This window comes from Camellia sinensis, chromosome 8 (assembly GCF_055761805.1).
Source record: "Camellia sinensis isolate YWXY chromosome 8, ASM5576180v1, whole genome shotgun sequence".
Classification (NCBI taxonomy): domain Eukaryota; kingdom Viridiplantae; phylum Streptophyta; class Magnoliopsida; order Ericales; family Theaceae; genus Camellia; species Camellia sinensis.
Genome location: NC_138968.1, coordinates 173910647 through 173930000, shown reverse-complemented (window position 1 = coordinate 173930000; position 19354 = coordinate 173910647). Strand labels below are relative to the sequence as shown.

Sequence of the window (19354 nt, the reverse complement as noted above, 5' to 3'; positions counted from 1 at the left end):
TCTCGATTATCCCTATCTTTACACTAATCACAACGCGATATTTTTTTTTTTAAAACCTCATGGTAGGTCGATGTAATTTGTCATTAATAAAAATGTGTAATTCATTTCTTTTGTATCTAATGATAAAAAATATCACATAAAAAATATAGGCCTTGTTTGTTTGGTTTATAATGTTTTTCAAATGAATAAAATTTTAAAAGATTGATTAGTAGAACCAATTATATATATATATATATATATATATATATGTATATATTCAATGATTTATGTGTTCATAATAAAAGAAAAAAAATATTCCCTTCTGCTGGAAAAGAAAGGATGGTTTAGCATGCTTCGCAAGACACGCACTAAAAAATGGATCACGTCGCACCTTTGGGCCTCGTTTGTTTACATTTTAGTTAAAAAGTTAAAATTCATATAAAAAATTCAAAAATTTCTTCCCATTCGCTCTATTTTTTATATATTTTTTTGTAAAAAATTTAAAAAATCATTTCCAAACATATTTCACCTTGTTTGGTTTATTCTTCTTTTTTGAAAATTGACTTTTTTTATTTTTCATATTTTATTTTGTTTTCATGAATTTTTTTAATATGTAAAAAAAATAGTTTTTAGATACACGTAATATAAATAAACTTAAAAAGTATTTATGAAAAAAACTTTAAAAATTCACTAAATACCAAAAATATAAAAAAATTCAAAAAATAATATATTTCATATTATTGTGTATTTATTGGCTTTTTAAAATATTTTTCACAAATATTTTACTTTTTAGGTACATCTAGGTTAGATGTATCTAAAAAATTTTACTTAAAATATTAAAAAAAATTACTAAAAAAAAAAAACATAAAAAATAAAATACTTAATTTTCAAAAAATCAATCAAAACCAAATAAAGTCATATGGCCTCAAGGTTAAATTTCTCTCAAGTTCAAATATGAATTTGAGAGAACTTGAGGCACCTGTAAGACCAACCATGAGTCATGTTTTGATGATCCAAATTATTTATGTTATAAGGTCCTCCATGTATATCATTCATGAAAAAAATTAAATCAGTCTCATAATCATAACATTTTTTTAAAAATTATGTTTGTCTCTAAAACAAATAAATAATTCATTTTTAAAAATATACTTGTCGAAAAACAAGGAGCAACATGGATTAGTCGCAGTAATGATATATTTAGCGCCCAAAAATTTAGTCGGCAAATCCAACTTTTACCGACCAACCAAAATTTTGGTCGCGAATTACTTTTACCGACCCTCAATTGGCGACCAAAGTAGCGACGAAATAAATTGGTCGCGGATAATATTTGCCGACTAAAAATAGACTTTTAGCAATCAATTTTTTTGTTGCCAAAAGTGTTACATGTGATTTGTGTTTTTCAACAAATATTGAAGATTGTTTAAATTTTTATTTTTTGCAATTTACATGCACTTCATTATTATTATTATTATTATTTTGCCATTTGCCAAGAAAAGAACTTCAATAACCATAAAGATGATACAATAGTTTTTGACAATATAACCATACAGATCATGATTCATCACAAACACAAGACCATCTTCCAAATAATTCTCAACTAAAACAAAAACAAACAGCCTACGACACAAACAAGAAAGAAAAAAAAACACACACACACACACACAACATATACTAATAAATAGATCATCGGACCAAAAACAAAGACTTTAAGACATCTCCAATGCTCCACATTTTGTTTCATCAAATTTAAATTTGATGAAAAGAGAAGCCTTTTGCTACTCCAACACTTCAATGTCTCTTTTCCCATTGAAAACTCAAATTGAGTGGGTAAAGATCAGAAGCAGATGTGGAGTCAGTCCATGGCCTGTCAGTTGAGATACCGTGGCTATGGCTGTCATGTTGAAAATTGGCTACAGATTCTGGCCATGTGAGTTGGCCATGAGGCCATGCTGGGGAAGCCATGAGGCCATGTGAGTTGGCCATGAGGCCATGAGAAGCCAGTCACCGAAAGCACAAAAATGGGCTGGCAGCCAGCTCATTCTCTTGCATTTGTAATCTCTATATATATAGGGAAGCTAAGGAGAGTTGAGTGTACAGCTGAGATAACAGCTGAGAGCAAAGAGAGAGAGAGAATTACAGAGAGTGTGTAATTCTTACCATTTTGATTCAATATAGTGAATCCGCTGCCCGTGGACGTAGGCGACTTGCCGAACCACGTTAAATCTTGTGTGTTATTGCTTGTTTGAGTTCCCTGGTGTGCCCCCGATCCACAACAATTGGTATCAGAGCTCGGGTTGCGAAAAATCGAATTTTTCCCGAAAGTGCCCAGATTTCGAAGTGCTCAAAATCCACTTTTGACCATACCAGGAGGAAGAACTCCCCGAGAGGAGTCCAGAACAGCAAAAACAGAGCCCATAGGAGCTCCGATGCGCCCTTACGTGCCCCTAGAAGTCGGAGCGTGAGTCCCAGTCTCGGCACGCGCCCACACGCGCCGTGCAGGCAACCGGCGCGTGGTCTCACTCTCACCCACGCGTCCCACGCGCTGACGAAGGAAGAAGACGAGTGGGGGAAGGCGCGTGTAGGACACGCGCGTGCCACGTCATCCGACACGTCAGCCACGTGTCAGCCACGTGTCAACACACGTGTCAGCCCAGTCAGCCTGAGCCGCTGACCAAGCCACGTTGACCAGCCGTCGAGCCGCCGTTGACCGCGCCGCCTGTGCCGTTGACTGAGCCGTTGACCAGCCATTGACTGGAGAAATTATCCGGTGCATCTCAGCGCACCAGATTCTGCAGATCTGACCTGTCCAAAGTGTTTTTGCCAGATCGGAGCCATTCGGAGTCCGTTTTTGACGATCCAATAGCGCTTCCCAACTATTTGGAGTATTCCGAACACATCTGTACGGTCAGTTTTTTGAATTGAAGTTTCTAAAAAAAAAAATGGCAGAAACTAGATCAACCGAGTCCGTAAGTAATTCAACCAGTACAAGCACTTCTAGGCATTGGACCCCGATGTCCCATGCCAAGTTCGAGGTAGAGAAGTTCAATGGAAGCAGCAACTTCGGCATGTGGAGATGCGAAGTTAAGGATATGCTTGTCCAAATGAACCTGCACTTCACTCTGGGAGACAAACCAGATGACCTGGACGAGATAGAATGGGAGAGGGTGAATCTCCTGGCCTGCAGTTCCATCCGACTTTGCCTTGCAAAAGAGGAGAAGTATGCCTTTACAGAATATGATATTGCGAAGAAGCTTTGGAAGGCGCTGGAAGATAAGTTCATGACAAAGAGCATTGAGAACCGGCTCTACTTGAGGAAGAGGTTGTTTCGTTTCGACTACATTAAAGGTATTTCGATGAACGAACACCTAAATAACTTCAACAAAATTATTACGGATTTGAAGAATTTGGATGATCAAGTTGGTGATGAAGACAAAGCACTGTTATTGTTAAATTCCTTGCCTGACTCGTATGATCATCTCACTACTACTTTACTGTACGGTAAAGAGAAGATCAAGTATATTGATATTGCAAACGCCTTGGTGAACAATGAGTTCAGAAGGAAAGATAAGTCTGCAAACAGGGACTCAACATCCGAGGCATTAACAGTCAGAGGCAGAACAAATAACAGAAGAAATACAGGGCGAGGAAAGTCTCGCTCAAAATCCAGGGGGAAACCTTCAGACAAAAGACGTCTTGCAAAAGACGAGTGTGCAGCTTGTCGCCAGAAGGGGCATTGGGCAAAAGATTGTCCAGATAAAGACAAGACAGAAGAGAAAGTAAATATTGCACGAGATGGAGATAAGGATGAAGGAGGAGCCTTCACAGTTTCATCATATGGCCAGTCTGATGAATGGATAATAGATTCCGGATGTTCATTCCATATGTGTCCTAACAAGCAGTGGTTCTCGAGCTTACGAGAGTTCGATGGAGGAGTTGTGCTGATGGGCAACGACCAAGCTTGCCAAACAAAGGGGATTGGAACAATTAAGCTGAAGATCCATGATGGAACAATCAGAATTCTTGAAGATGTACGGTATGTACCAGATATAACCAAGAATCTCATCTCAGTGGGAGTTTTAGACTCCAAAGGTTACAGAGTAACCATGGAAGGTGGAGTCCTTAAAGTTGTTCGAGGAGCATTGGTTGCAATGAAGGGTACTCGACAGGGAAATTTATATTTCCTAGATGGCTCTACAGTCACAGGGAGAGTGGCTGTCTCCACCAGTTCCAGCTCAGAAGATGATGCATCAGACACTTCCAAACTTTGGCACATGCGCCTAGGGCATGTCGGTGAGAAGGCTTTACAAGGGTTGGTAAAGCAAGGCCTGTTGAAAGGCGCCAAGACGGGGAAGCTTGAGTTCTGCGAGCATTGTGTATTGGGCAAGCAAACAAGAATCAAGTTTGGTACTGCAATTCACCGTACCAAAGGGATTCTAGACTACGTCCACACCGACGTATGGGGTCCTTCCAAGAATGCTTCGTTGGGAGGTAAACACTACTTTGTGTCGTTCATTGATGATTTCTCTAGAAGAGTTTGGATTTATACAATGAAACACAAAGATGAAGTCTTAGACATCTTTCTTACGTGGAAGAAGATGATTGAGACCCAGACAGGCAGACGGATCAAGAAGCTCAGATCTGACAATGGTGGAGAATATACATCAGATCCCTTCTTTGAGGTTTGCCAGAATGCAGGGATAGTGAGACATTTCACAGTTCCTGGAACACCGCAGCAGAATGGAGTTGCAGAACGCATGAACCGCACTTTGGTGGAGAAAGTCCGGTGTATGCTGTCACAGTCTGGATTGAGCAAGGCATTTTGGGGCGAGGCATTGAACTATGCTCGTCATCTTGTCAACAGACTACCTACTGCAGCATTAGATGGGAAGACTCCCATGGAGGTATGGTCAGGAGTCCCAGTTACTGATTATGATCAGTTACGTATCTTTGGATGTCCAGCATATTTTCATGTTACAGAATCTAAGTTGGATCCAAGAGCCAAGAAAGCCATCTTCTTGGGCTTCGGTGACGGTGTCAAGGGATATAGACTGTGGTGCCCTGAATCAAAGAAAGTTCTCATCAGAAGAGACGTTACCTTTGATGAGTCTGCAATGCTGAAGCAACCAGATCCTCAACAGAATGAGGAAGCATTGAAGAAGTCAGTGCAGGTGGAGTTTGAGACTCCAGCAAAGACTAGTCAGCCAATCAACCATCCTGAAGAAGTCTCAGAGGATAGCTCTGAAGAGAGTTCAGATGAAAATGAAGATCCAGAGGCTCCGCAACAATCAGAACCCATTGCAATCAGGAAAGGAAAAAGGGTTACTAAGCAACCCAGTTGGATGACCGATATGGTAGCCTATGCACTTCCAATCATTGAAGACAATATTCCTTGCACTTTCAAAGAAGCCGTGCATAATGCAGAAAGTGTCAAATGGAAGGAGGCTATGGATGAAGAGATCGGGTCACTTCACAAGAACCAGACTTGGGAGTTGGTGCAACTTCCAAAAAGCAAGAAAGCAATTGGGTGTAAGTGGGTTTACACCAAGAAGGAAGGCATTCTAGGCAGAGACAACATCAGATTCAAAGCTAGATTGGTAGCTAAAGGCTATGCTCAGAAGGAAGGAATAGACTACAATGAGGTATTCTCACCTGTTGTGAAGCACACGTCTATTCGCATCTTGTTAGCTTTGGTTGTACAGTTTGATCTCGAGCTCGCCCAACTCGACGTCAAAACTGCCTTCTTGGCATGGAGATCAAGAGAGACAGGAAGAAGGGCACGGTTTGTCTGACACAAACCCAGTATCTGAAAAAGGTGTTAGACAGATTTGGCATAAATGGGAAAACCAAAGCTGTAAGTACACCATTGGCCCCTCATTTCAAGCTTAGTGCTTCGTTGTCTCCACGCACAGAAGAAGAACGGAAGCATATGGCACAGGTTCCATATGCAAATGCAGTTGGTGCATTAATGTATGCTATGGTTTGTACACGGCCTGACATCTCGCATGCTGTGAGTATGGTAAGCAGGTATATGCATGATCCAGGAAAAGATCACTGGCAGGCAGTGAAATGGATCCTAAGGTACATACATGGCACGGTCAATCTGGGATTGAAGTTCGAGAGAGATAACCGACTCGGGCAGAATTTGGAAGGATATGTGGACTCAGATTATGCTGGTGACTTAGACAAACGCCGGTCAACAACAGGGTATTTATTTACGCTTGCTAAAGGGCCGGTAAGTTGGAGGTCAACGCTTCAGTCAACGGTGGCTTTGTCTACTACAGAGGCAGAGTACATGGCAGTGACGGAAGCCTTTAAGGAAGCTATTTGGCTACATGGGTTGATTGAAGACTTGGGAATTGTTCAGAAGCACGTTGAGGTGTTTTGTGACAGTCAGAGTGCCATTTGTTTGGCAAAGAACCAGGTTCATCATGCCCACACCAAGCACATTGATGTCCGTTTCCATTTCATCCGAGAAATTGTGAATGGAGGGGATATTCTGCTTCAAAAGATTGGTACTGCAGATAATCCGGCCGATATGCTCACAAAGGTAGTTTCTGGGATCAAGTTCCAACATTGTTTGGACTTGGTCAACATCTCTCGGAACTGAGCACCTTCGGGTGCATGGCAGTATTGATCGATCACTATGTTGGATAAGAGAATCCTCGCCAAGGTGGAGATTTGTTGAAAATTGGCTACAGATTCTGGCCATGTGAGTTGGCCATGAGGCCATGCTGGGGAAGCCATGAGGCCATGTGAGTTGGCCATGAGGCCATGAAAAGCCAGCCACCGAAAGCACAAAAATGGGCTGGCAGCCAGCTCATTCTCTTGCATTTGTAATCTCTATATATATAGAGAAGCTAAGGAGAGTTGAGTGTACAGCTGAGATAACAGCTGAGAGCAAAGAGAGAGAGAGAATTACAGAGAGTGTGTAATTCTTACCATTTTGATTCAATATAGTGAATCCCCTGCCCGTGGACGTAGGCGACTTGCCGAACCACGTTAAATCTTGTGTGTTATTGCTTGTTTGAGTTCCCTGGTGTGCCCCCGATCCACAACATGTCACTCGTGCTGATTTCAGCGCTGTATTGGAACCAGTTATCTGTCTTCTCGGGCTCTATACCATCAATTGAAAAACTTTGAACCTCGGCTTTGCCTTCAAGCATGCTTACCACTGAAGTCATTGTAGGCCTGATTGTTGCTGTGGCATTAGTGCATAGCAGAGCTACATTAAGCATCACCATCACTTGCTCTTTGTTGAAATCTGATTCCAACCTCGGATCCACTAGCTCCATCAAATTCCCTTTCTCCTTTAAGTCCAGTGCCTACACACACAGAGGGCAATTTGTTTTAATGGAAAATGAAAAATTGCAAGCTTTTGATAAAGAAATTTAATATTTAAAATGCAATCAGGAGAATAGCCATTTATCGAAATTGATGTCTAAAACATTCTATTTTATTATTTCAAGAAAACCTAAACATTTCCACACATGAAACATGAGGAAGTCTTACGTTTTATACTAAAGGAGATTATTTATGAAAGCTAATTACTATATTAAGATGTTCAATAATTATGAACAGGGTCACTCAAATTCAAAGGACACCCAAATAAGAATTAATTAACCAAATAAGTCGATTTTTCCCATCTTTCAGAATTATTATACTTCTTATTGATAAAGGATTGACCTCCTTTTTATATGCAAACACAAGCTTTTCAAAGAAAAATTTCCTTGATACACTTCTACCAATGCAAATAATTAAAACAAGAAACAATATACATAAGAAAGCAAGATTTATAAGTTACCAATGCAAGAAGATTAAAGGAATCCTCCTTTCTCCTGTAACTACTAGTGGCACTCCTCCCACTGACAATTTCTAAGGCCACAACTCCGAAACTATAAACATCTGCCTTGTCAGTTAAATGACCCCACATTGCGTATTCAGGTGCCATATACCCGCTGCAAGATACAAAATAAAACATCACTATTGTTTTTGTGACATGCTATCATGTATATACCTCTATCAATATAGTCAATAATATGCACTGCTTTATTTCCACAAAAGCATGTCTAAAATTAGGTCATCGCCTTTAAGGATTTCTGGGGAAAACAAATTATGATGCTAATTTTGTTTTTTATTTTTTTTGGGAACTTTGGGCAGTGAATTCATTGGTTGCAACAACAATAATCATAATAATGATAATACTAAGAACATTAGCAACCAAAAATATAATATAAATAATTCATTAACAAAAATAAGAATGACAGCTTACTAAGTTCCCACAATCCGAGTGCTTATGTGGGTATTCTCCTCTTCATCAAGCTTTGCAAGACCAAAGTCGGATATCTTAGGATTAAGATTTTTATCAAGCAACACATTAGTGGCCTTGATGTCTCTGTGGACAATCTTCAGTCTTGATTCTTCATGTAGATAAGCCAAACCTTTTGCAATACCAACACAGATCCTGTTCCTAGTTGGCCAGTCTAGTGTTAAACAGTGTTCTTCAGGGCTTTCAGATCACCAAATGATTAAAAACTCAAAAATATTAATACACTAAAATATGTGTTTATTTTCTGATACCAAAAGAATGCAATAGAATGAAGCATGAGGTTGAAATTTACCAAACAAAGCACGAGCAAGGCTATTATTTTCCATGTACTCATATACTAGCAACAGTTGTTTTCCTTCAATACAACATCCATAGAGCTTTACCAAATTAGGGTGTCGTAAGGTAGAAATCATGCCTATCTCATTCACAAACTCGCGATTTCCTTGCTTTGATTTGGAAGAAAGCTGCTTTACAGCAATCACAGTGCCATCCAATAAAAGGCCCTTCGTTTCAAAACAATGTCAATTACGAATTGTTGAATTACTATTAACACCAGGAAAAAAGAAAATCTACCACAAGATACCTTGTACACCGAACCAAAACCACCCTCTCCAATCTTATTAGCAACATCAAAATTCTTTGTGGCAGCTTTAATTTGCCTTAAGGTAAATGAACCAGTATGTAGGTCTAGACCCTTCAGATCTGTGGAAGAAGCTCAACCAGATAAGTAAGCACATTCAATAAAGTCAAGAGGCTCATTCCTAATAATTTGCATAAAAAAAATAAAAATAAAAAAATTCACCCTCATCTTCTATGCTCGGAGAAATTAAAAAGTCCCATTCGACCTGGATATGTCTAAATAAAGCACTCCCACAATGAGCAAATCAAACTTGTATTGCATTAATCCTAATTCCTAAGGTAGTGTTTGCATTAATCCTAATTCATGGACCTCCCAATGGAAGGACCATTCTCCTAAATTGGCAAATGGTGAGTCCATTTGGAATGTACATTTCTTTCCTTTTTAATGAACCAAACATGTGAATGAATATTTTAATCGAATGACAATTCCATTCCAACCTTTATTCCAGTGAACCAAATAATCATTTGGATTCTAAAAAAAATTATGGACAATAAAAACTATTGAACCATGACATGTTTACATAATTTATTTGGGTAAATAACATAACAAACATTGAATTTTTTTGTTTAAATAAAAACACCGTTGATGATGAGTATGATAATTATTACTATCATAATTATCCAGAGTTTGTCTAGTTGATTTTAATACCATGTTCCATTGTATTATTGTTTTGTAGACATCCTTTCCACCAAAGAATACCCAGCATTAGGAAGATAGCAACTACTACTGCAGCCACAATTCCAACTATATTGCTTGCAGATATAGATGCATTACTCCCATTCTCTGATGGATCAAAATCTGCATGAACCAAAAATAGATACACCAACGAGATCAAATTGTTAAGGTGATCAATGAATGGGATCCAAGCAAACAAAAAACAGCCAAAAAGGAAAAAAGGACAATAATTTATTATTCCTTTTCTCTATTTAAACTTCACATTTTAAATGTACAGAAAAACCTCATGCTTACATTTATTGGCTTCTTGGTTTGCCTGACATTGCAGTAAAGGCTAAGATACAACTAAAATAATTCCATTACCATGCACTCACATGGTTACTCTTGTTTAAAAGTCAAAACTCAGAAGGACTTCCACAATTTAAATCACTTTTATTAACTAACAATTGGAAATGAACATAAATGTAAAATCATTTTACTTAGTTGGAATGTGGAACTATATCCCAACAACAACCCCGACCAAGATGAGAAGGCCGACAAAAAATGACCACATTTTGACATGAATAAAATCGTTGAGATGTCAATTTTTATTTATAGAAGAATGATATCTTGCTGCCTGTAAGAAAATTTGTTCCATTGGCAATGTAATCAAAACAAACATAAAGAAGTGATGAAAGCAATTGAATTGTCCTCTTTTTCAACCTTCCACGGTTCAGTATCATCAAAATCCATTTATTAGTAATACGGTTTGCCTAACTATTTTAGAAGGCTCTCCAAAAACAGCATCTATATGAATGCATCCGATTTTGTGAATCATCAGACTTATAAAGGTAAAGGAGTAATCACCTAATGTTGATAGTTGAAATCATAATTGTCATTATGGGTAATAGGTACGGGAAACAGAAACGTGAAAAATGGTCAAAAAAAGATTATAGGAAACTAGCAATGATAGGTCATATACGATCGAGTAGAATATGTAAAAGCAAATATTTTAGAAGACTTGAAAAAACAATATAAAGCCTTTGAGTACTTTCATACTTGATTAAAATACTAATGTTAAACAATATATGAAGAAACTTGCAAGAACAGTTACATATTGTTGTTAAAAAATAAGCTTTGCAAGCATGAAAAATAGAAAAAGTTGTGATAAAAGCATTTCTAGGAAGTTTTTCCAACATTTCCTAAGAGCTTATGACAAGTTCTTTAAAATTCATGTTGGGTTTGTGTCCTTTCCAGAATCAAGTTTTCATAGAACAAGTTTCCTACATCAAAGAGATCTCCTAGTAACTATGGTTGATACTTTAAATTGAGGTCATTTCTTTACTAAACATTTAGTGAAAAGGGAAGACTCATTGTAACAAATAGGTAATTCCATTTTTCGTGGTTTAGTACAATTGATGCATGATGCAAATAAATGTGAAATTTGTTAAGTTGGTAATGGCCAGATGAGGTCAATCCCGAATCATTAACACAAGAAAAAAGAAGGTAGTAGAAGTTGTACAACTTACTAGGATTCACAGAAATGGCTGAAATAAGAGGACCGTATACTCCTTTTCTTGGGATCGAGGTTGTCCCTTTTCCTGCCCAATAGAACCGTATATCTAATGTGCTTTTAGTCACTTTTGCCGGCAATTTTTTTATGGTTTCCATGTCAACCCCACCTGCTTCATGTGCAATATTAAAATCCTTCAGCACCAGCTTTCCCTGCAGCAACTTAATCCAATCACAAAAGAACTCCATATGCTGAAGGTAACTGTTTAAATTTACTTTGGTAGGGCTCTGCTATGTTAAGCTTGCGAAAAAAAAAAAAAAACAGTTCTTAGAGCAATCGATGAAAAATCGAATGCTAAAATACTTGGCCATTAAGACGGGCATCATCTCCTTTAAGAGTACCACTTTAAATCAGTTACCAACAAAAACATAATATGAGAAAAAGAAACCTTTCTACGTCAGTTTTATGGGTGTGAAAATCTAATGTTACCTGAATGTAAACATCAAATATGCGTCTTCCAAGGCTGGCATATGTTTTATCATTAGTAAACATGATCTCTGCAAAGTGAAGGCTTACAGTATAGTTTCCATTTTGTAGACAGAAACCATAATAAGTCAGGGATAGGGGAGAAAGTCGTGCATTCATGTACAACTCGGAATTCTTCATAGAGAGCCTCGAAGTATTTGTCCAAATGTATGTCTTTAAAGAGCGATCATCATCCACAAAGTCACCAGTGCTGCTAAATGCCCAATTATTTGGGCTTATGAAAAGCTTTGAAGGCCCTGCTAAATCTCTATCTTCTTCATATGTTTTTCCATCAATAGCTACTTCACTTCCACCACAATTTATATGGAAGGAGGACCGATCTGACACAAAAACATAATCAGATACCTTACAACAAAGTGAAACAAATAGAAAGATCAGAAACAAAGAAATCTAGGAAAGAATTCCTTAGTTACAATTTTAATCTAAAGACACTCATATTTTTAAAAATCTAACTACACGCAATCTACAACTTCTTTAAGCCATAATTTTTTATCTACTTGCTACACCTTGTAATAGGTCCAATAGAATCACAACACCATATTTTTAGTTTCCAATGCCGATGTGTGTAAGCCTTAAAAACAGGTAAATGGAACAAATTATAAAAGAAGAAGAAGAAGAAGAAGAAGAAGAAGAAGAAGAAGAATATGACCCAGAGTTAACTGGTCAAACTATCAATACAATGAAATAAATAACATTTCTACTTACTTTGTAGACAGCGAAAGCCTCGATCGCAAGGATGAATTCTACTGACAGAACAACGTGAGACCATGAGCCAGTCAGCATCATATCATATTAGAATATAGGTCAGATAAGAATGAAATGAAATGAAACACTGCCTAAACATATTACGAAAGTAATAGAAAATATTATGAATGAATTTCTTCAGAAGTTTCAGAAATTTACGAAGCATTGCCCTCTGAAGAGCTTTCAAACAAGTTCCTGTAGGAAATAGAGGAAGTGAAAAGTTGAGCTGGTACACACAAGATTTTAGAGAGGTTATAATAGTTATTAAATAAGATAAAAGATTCTTACACATTTTCTTGGCAAATTGAATTCCTTGTTGAGCTAAAGTTGTTATACGAAAGATCACTGCACACAGAATTCACATTAGGATTCATCTTATCTTGAATGCAATATGGAAGTGATGTATGCCGAAAGGTACCACATTGAGGCCACTTAAGTTACATTTATAGTCTTTGAATTATGATTATTTGGTGAAAATGATGTGTTTTGTGTACTTGTGTAGATTTGGCAGGCAACATGCAAATTCAGACGAAAAGTGGCACAAAAGCAGATTCTCCGCGCAAGCAATGAAATTTCTCGGTCTGCCATCTCGCCGCACGTGCAGCCCATAACCGCTCAAGTGGAAAATATGGGCGCTCGAGCGGCCAACCTAGGGACACGTGCAAAATTTTGACTTCGTCTGACTGGGAATAAAAGAGGAAAAAGGAGGCTGGAATAGGATTCTGAAAATTTCCAAAAGATAGAAGGGGCTAGGGTTTTGAAGAAAAGGGTTTCAAACTTCAAGAAGAATCTTCCATGGTGGTTTTCTTATAGCGATCCCGATTGTCCCTTTACTGTTCTGTTGTATTCCAGACTCGGTTCCGTGAAGTTGGTAGTTGTATCTATCTTGTTGTCGTCCTTTAATTCCGCTTGATTGAGTTTTAGGATGTTTTGGGCAGGGTTATTACAGTTTGGTTAGGTTTTGGTTTCAATTCCTTGTTGCCCAGTTTTTGGGCGGTCCGCTCGAGCGGGTCTTATTGCGCTCGAGCGGGGTTTACACACTTCCAGTATTTCTTGGCCCTGCAAAACTTCTACAGGTGTGTTTTCTACGCTCGAGCGGGTTTCTTGCATTCGAGCGGGTCGCTCTCGAGCGGTATTATTGGCGCTCGAGTGGGTAGTCCATTTCCTGTAAAGTTCTGGGAGATGAAAATCTGCGCTCGAGCGGACTGGTTTTCACGCTCGAGCGGTTATCTATGCGCTCGAGCGGGACCAAATGTTTGCGCTTTACGCTCGAGCGCTCTATTCTACGCTCGAGCGGGTCATGTGTATATGAGTTATCCGCTGGGTCATTTTAAATCACTTTTTCACTTTTCTTCTCTCTCTTACTTTCCCAAAAACCCCATTCTTGAGCTTCTCACTCTAGAACTCTACCTTCTCTCTAGGTATTGATCTAGTAGGAGTGATTTCCTCACCTTTGGCCTTTACAAAAAGGTTGTTGATCGTCGAGGGCTATCTTTTGATCCGAGAAATTCGTGGTTTGGAGCATTTTCGTTTTCTTCACCTTCTTGGTTGGGAGTCATCTTTTGAGGTAGGGATAACCTACTCCTCATTATGGGCTTTGTCTTTAAATTTTAGTATTTTGAGATGTTAGGGTTGGTTTGGTAATTTTGTGAAAGTTTGGGGCTTTTGTGTAAATTTACAAAAGTTGGGGTTTTAACTATATAAAACCTAGATGCATGTTTGGCATGGAAAAGTGAAATTAATGTTGAAACATTAATGAAAATGGAACCTAAGGGTTGTAATGTTAATTATGGAAAATGCCCTAATTACATTGGTTAATTAATTCGTATAATTAATTATGAGAAATGAGGAATTGATTTGGAAAGATATGGGATTAAAGGGTGTGGTTGGATTATTTATCGCTCGCCTAGTTGAAATGTTGATTATATATCCATTGTTGCATTTATTTTCTGTATAGAAATAGCTGCTTTGGGCTATCGGTGGAGGATAGTCTTGATTGTTGTAGACAATGCATGATGATTAGGCAAACTGAAACTAATCACTGGAATGTGTCATTGAGTATGACGGTTGAAAGAATACATTAAATTTATGTATTGTGTGATGATGTGTATAATTATTGTTTATATGCATTGTGTCGTGTTGGAGGAGATAGGGGATGTACTCCACGGTTTAGGGGAAGATAGGGGATGGACCTCTAAACCGGATGTTGTTGGGAGAAGATAGGGGATGGACTCCATAGATAGAGCTCATATGCTTATCTAGTAATGTGTTGACACAGCTCATATGCTTGTCCTTGGAAGTGTGATAGTGCTCTTATGCATATCTATGGAAGTGATGATATAGCTTGTATGCTTATCTGTTGGTGTGTGATATAGCTAGTATGCTTATCTATTATGAAATGGAAAAATGTTTAATATGAGTTACTGTCTCATATAAGTTGTTTGGCCAGGTTCTGAGCCATGGTTATAAATTGAGAATTGAAAAGAATTGGAAAATGGACTGTAACATGGACTTGTATGCCATGAAACTGTAAAGCGTTATAAGTGAAAGTATAAGTGTTGGCCATCTATCAACTGCTAATCTTTTAGTCACTGTTCATATTTGGTTTAGTGTGTTTCTACTGGGTTGTGGCTCACCCTATATGGGAACATCATTTTCAGGTACAGGTAGCATGCCACCTCCAAGGACATAGCTTGGGAGGCTAGAGGTGAACAGACTTTTGTTGTCTTATTTCCTTTTGATGTATTACATGTAAATCCAAGCCAAGGGCTTAATGTGTAATTGAGTTAGTACTCTTTTTTTGTAACCAAGGGTTAACTTGGAAAGTTGTAAGCCCGTAGGGCATTTGCTTTTGTTGTTAACATGTAATACTTTTGTAAAGAAATACTCTGATGAATTGAAGAATGTGGATCTTATATATATAAATGCTTGTCTAATGAGATGGGTTCTATCTATTTTTGAGGGCGTTACATTTCTCATCCCCTACCTCTTCCAACTCCTTAATGAGTGGCTAGTTCTTCTATTTCTAGGGTTTTGATGAAACCTTGCTAACTAAATAGGTTTTCCTTTTGGTTTTTGATTATGTAATGGTTTGAACAAGTTGTATGGTGTTCAAGAAGTTTTTAAATATATTTTCTTCAAGTATTCTACTTTCTGTGATTGTTGAATACTTTCCATGCAATGGTTTTCTTTTCTTTCATATTCAAGGTATGAGACGAGCCATACTACAAGGGACAAGTCGTGTTGCTACCACAGTTTAGAGCGAGCGACTTGTGCTACTTGAGATGGTTCGTGTCTATATATTGAACGTGATCATTCTCTTGATCAATGCTTAGAACTTGTAGTTGTGAAGTATTATTTGGTTCCAACCGTAACATAATTGATTTCCAAATTAAGACCTTATTTATGTAGCTAGTGGTGAATTCATTACCTTAGGTTTTTTTTCCAAAAATTAGTATCTCCAACTTCAATTTTAATTGCTAGTTTAATCTCTTAATTTCTTTTATTAGTAGTCTATGAATAATCATCTTTTTGATCAAAATTAATTTAGGAATTTAACAATTAAATTAGTTTAATTTCACATTTGTCCCTGTGGATTGATATCTGAACTTACCATTTACTATAGGAATTTACATTTTTCCCAACCAATTTTGCCGACTAAATAAAATTTAGTTGCAAAAAGTTTTCATTTGGCGACTAAATAAAAATTTGGTAGGCAAAGGTTTGGAGTTTTGCCGACTAATACTTTTTAGTTGCCAAAATATAATTTTCTACGGCCAAAATTGAAATTTGGTTGGCAAAAGTCGAAGAGGGAAGACCAAAAAAAATCGGGAATGACAAATTTTTTAGTGACTAAAATATTTTGGTCGTAGATAATGAAACTACGCCGTTTTAATAGCGACTAAAATATTTTGGTCGCAGATAAAAAAAATTTAGTCGTCATATACTCATTTTTCCAAAAAAAAAAAAAAAAAAAATTAGTCGCCAAATTGGTACTTTTGGTAACAAACATTTTAGTCGCCATTACTTAAGATTTGCCTACCAAATAGTTTAGTCGTTATAAATAAAGATTTTTCGACAAAAAGTGAATTTAGCCGCTAAAGGTGTAAAATTTTAGTGATATAGATTGGCGCCCAGGTCTGAAGCAGAACAGGAATACAAACAATTTCAAATCTCTCTCTCTCATAGAGAATCTCAGGCACCACCAAACTTCACCTCCTCACCGCAGTCGCTTACCACCATGAAGCATACTTGCGTTGCACATCGCCACAGCTAGCGTTGCAAATCACCACTACCATCGCCATAATGCCAGGTTCTCTCTCTCTCTCTCTCTCTCTCTCTCTCTCTCTCTCTCTCTCTCTCTCTCTCTTTCCCTATTTCTCACTCTTGCTCTAGGGTTTGATAGTCTTCCTCTATTTTCCCCATTTCTCACTCTTGCTCTAGGGTTTGATATTCTTTCTCTATTTTCCCATTTCCCACTCTTGCTCTAGGGTTTGAAATTATTTATTTAGTTTAATTTTGTGTTGATTTCTTAAATGAGTTTAGTTTAATTGGTTTGATTTCTAGAGTTTTATGGGTTTGATGTTGATTCATAATTTCATGATTCATTTTACTGGGTTTGTGTTCGTTCTTCTGTGAAATTTCAAAACTCTTTGCTTCAGATTCTAATTCTTAAGTTGATAGCTGGTACTATTTTTTGTGTGTCTCAAAAGGTTATATTGTAACACAGAATTTGGAAATCTCACACAATATTTATATTACTTGAATTTGAAATTTGGATATTTGTTTCCCCAATTTGCATCCATTTGTGAATTGTTGGACTTCCCCTTGTGATTGTTTTATTTTCTCATTTTAGTTTTTGTTATGTAAGAAAAAATAGGACCTTGACATGGTTGTGGTTAAAATTCTACAGAACAAACACAAACCCAAAGCTGTTTCTCTGGAAACATTACTCTTTATTTGCACCTTGTACATATGGATGAAGCGTTCTATTTTTGTAGCAATATTAGGTTTATGTAATGTCTTATTTGTATTGAATCCAAAGCTACTTTGCTGGTTTCTTAATGAATTGGTGTATCTGATTCATATGTCTATTACTTTTATTTATTTATTTATAATCTTGGTGCATTATTGTTCATGTATTCACTGACTCAAGCCCATATTTAAGTGACTGAAGCCTAGTCTTCTCTGTTAGCAAAATTTAGTGTGAACCTTATCTTGGCCCATTGTTTTAGATTTGTTCCCAAATTTTTGTTCCACATTGTGTAAACCCCATTTCTGAGCAAGATGTACCATTGTCTAAGATTAGAAATAGGATAAAAAAGGCAAAAAACTGGTCGTTTGGGGGCAACCATTGGAAACAGCATCGAATCAGCCCCCATATCATAATGGTCACCTTTGCCTACATGCAACAACCTTGTGAGAGCAAGCGACACATCGATAGGACGCACGGTTACATATTTAGACCAAAAAATGTGCCAATCCGAACCTTGTATCTTCCACTCCCTTCACACACTTACCCTCTTCCAAGTAAAAGTTCGACAAAAGTATTTTGAATTTAGAATTACAAAGCCTATTTGAACTTAGTTTCCATTGTTCAAGCACAAGCCAATATTGGCAAATTGTGGACCAATAGTTAGACTTGTAATCCTTATTGGAAAGCATACATATGAATGTTGTTGTTTTATTTACAAAATGGATAGTCCTTTAATTTGTTCATGTTACCTTTACTTTCCATGGATATTTTTCATTTTTTATCTAATTTTACAATAAAGTGATGTGCAAATATTTTCATAAAAAATTTACCTGACATTATTTCTCTTTTTTTTGGTGTAGATGGATGAACTCGTGCACGAAGCTAAATTGTACAGGACTACTTGTCACTATAAGCATTTTTTGAAGGATTATATATTTTTGGATAGATGTGAATGAAAAAGATTTGGGTAAAATAGTAGTTATATTTATGGATAGAGTAGTAGTTATATTTTTGGATGGGTGTGTATGAAAAATATTTGGGTACACTACTAATTATATTTTTTGAAAGATGGGCATGGATAAAAATGTAAAACATAATAATAAGTACTTGTTATGTTTTAAATTTTATGCTACATGGATGTGAATTGGATGATTATATAGATTACAAGTGGACTTTTAATTAATTAGAAAAGAATATGTAGTTTAGAATTACTTGTGAATGAAAACTTATAATAGTTGCTGACTTTTATTAAACAGGATCAGGATTAGATGATTTATATATTTTGTTGAATGTTCATGATTCAAGTGAATTGTTGGTTTGAATGATTATTGCAAATTACAGATTGTATTGAATGGATTGGATGGATTATTATGAATTACAGGTTTATTTTGTTGGATGTTGGCGCAAACATTCCTTTTGGCGACTACCATGTTTGGTTGTGGAATGTGACAATTGGCGACCAAACTTTTTGGTCGTGGAATGTGATAATTGGCGACTGAAATTTTTTATCGTGAAATGTGACAATTGGCGACCAAACTTTTTGGTTGTGGAATGTGATAATTGGCGACCAAACTTTTTGGTTGTGGAATGTAGTAACAATTGGCGACTAACACGTTTGGTTAGGAAAATATCACTTTTTGTGACCAAAGTGTTTTACCGACTAAACGGATTAGTTGCAGTAATGATATATTTAGTGACCAAAAATTTAGTCGCCAAATCCAACTTTTTCCCGACTAACAAAAGTTCTAGTCATTATTTACTTTTGCCGACCCTCAATTGGCAACCAAAGTGGCGACCAAAAAAATTAGTCGCGGATAACTTTTGCCGACTAAAAATGGACCTTTGCCAATTAAATTTTTAGCCGACAAAAGTGAGATTTCTTGTAGTGATTATTCTAAGGAATTGAAACAATTTAGTGTTTATTTTTGGTATGTAAACGACGCATCAGGAAGTAAGAACTATGTTTCATGCATGCTA

At 37.0% G+C, this 19354-nt stretch overlaps 1 protein-coding gene across 1 annotated transcript in view; it reads right to left on the bottom strand.

Moving 5' to 3' along the window:
* Positions 1–1461: 1461 nt before the first annotated feature.
* The window catches only part of LOC114289063 (putative LRR receptor-like serine/threonine-protein kinase At1g07650), a 38713-nt gene continuing 20820 nt past the window's right edge, over positions 1462–19354 (bottom strand). Inside the window, 11 exon segments of the mRNA XM_082885818.1 lie at positions 1462–1870; positions 7036–7301; positions 7781–7934; positions 8249–8486; positions 8598–8808; positions 8889–9007; positions 9594–9743; positions 11129–11324; positions 11602–12080; positions 12572–12597; positions 12691–12747. Of these exon segments, the coding sequence (XP_082741944.1) occupies positions 1768–1870; positions 7036–7301; positions 7781–7934; positions 8249–8486; positions 8598–8808; positions 8889–9007; positions 9594–9743; positions 11129–11324; positions 11602–12080; positions 12572–12597; positions 12691–12747 (1999 nt within the window). The 3' untranslated portion in view covers positions 1462–1767.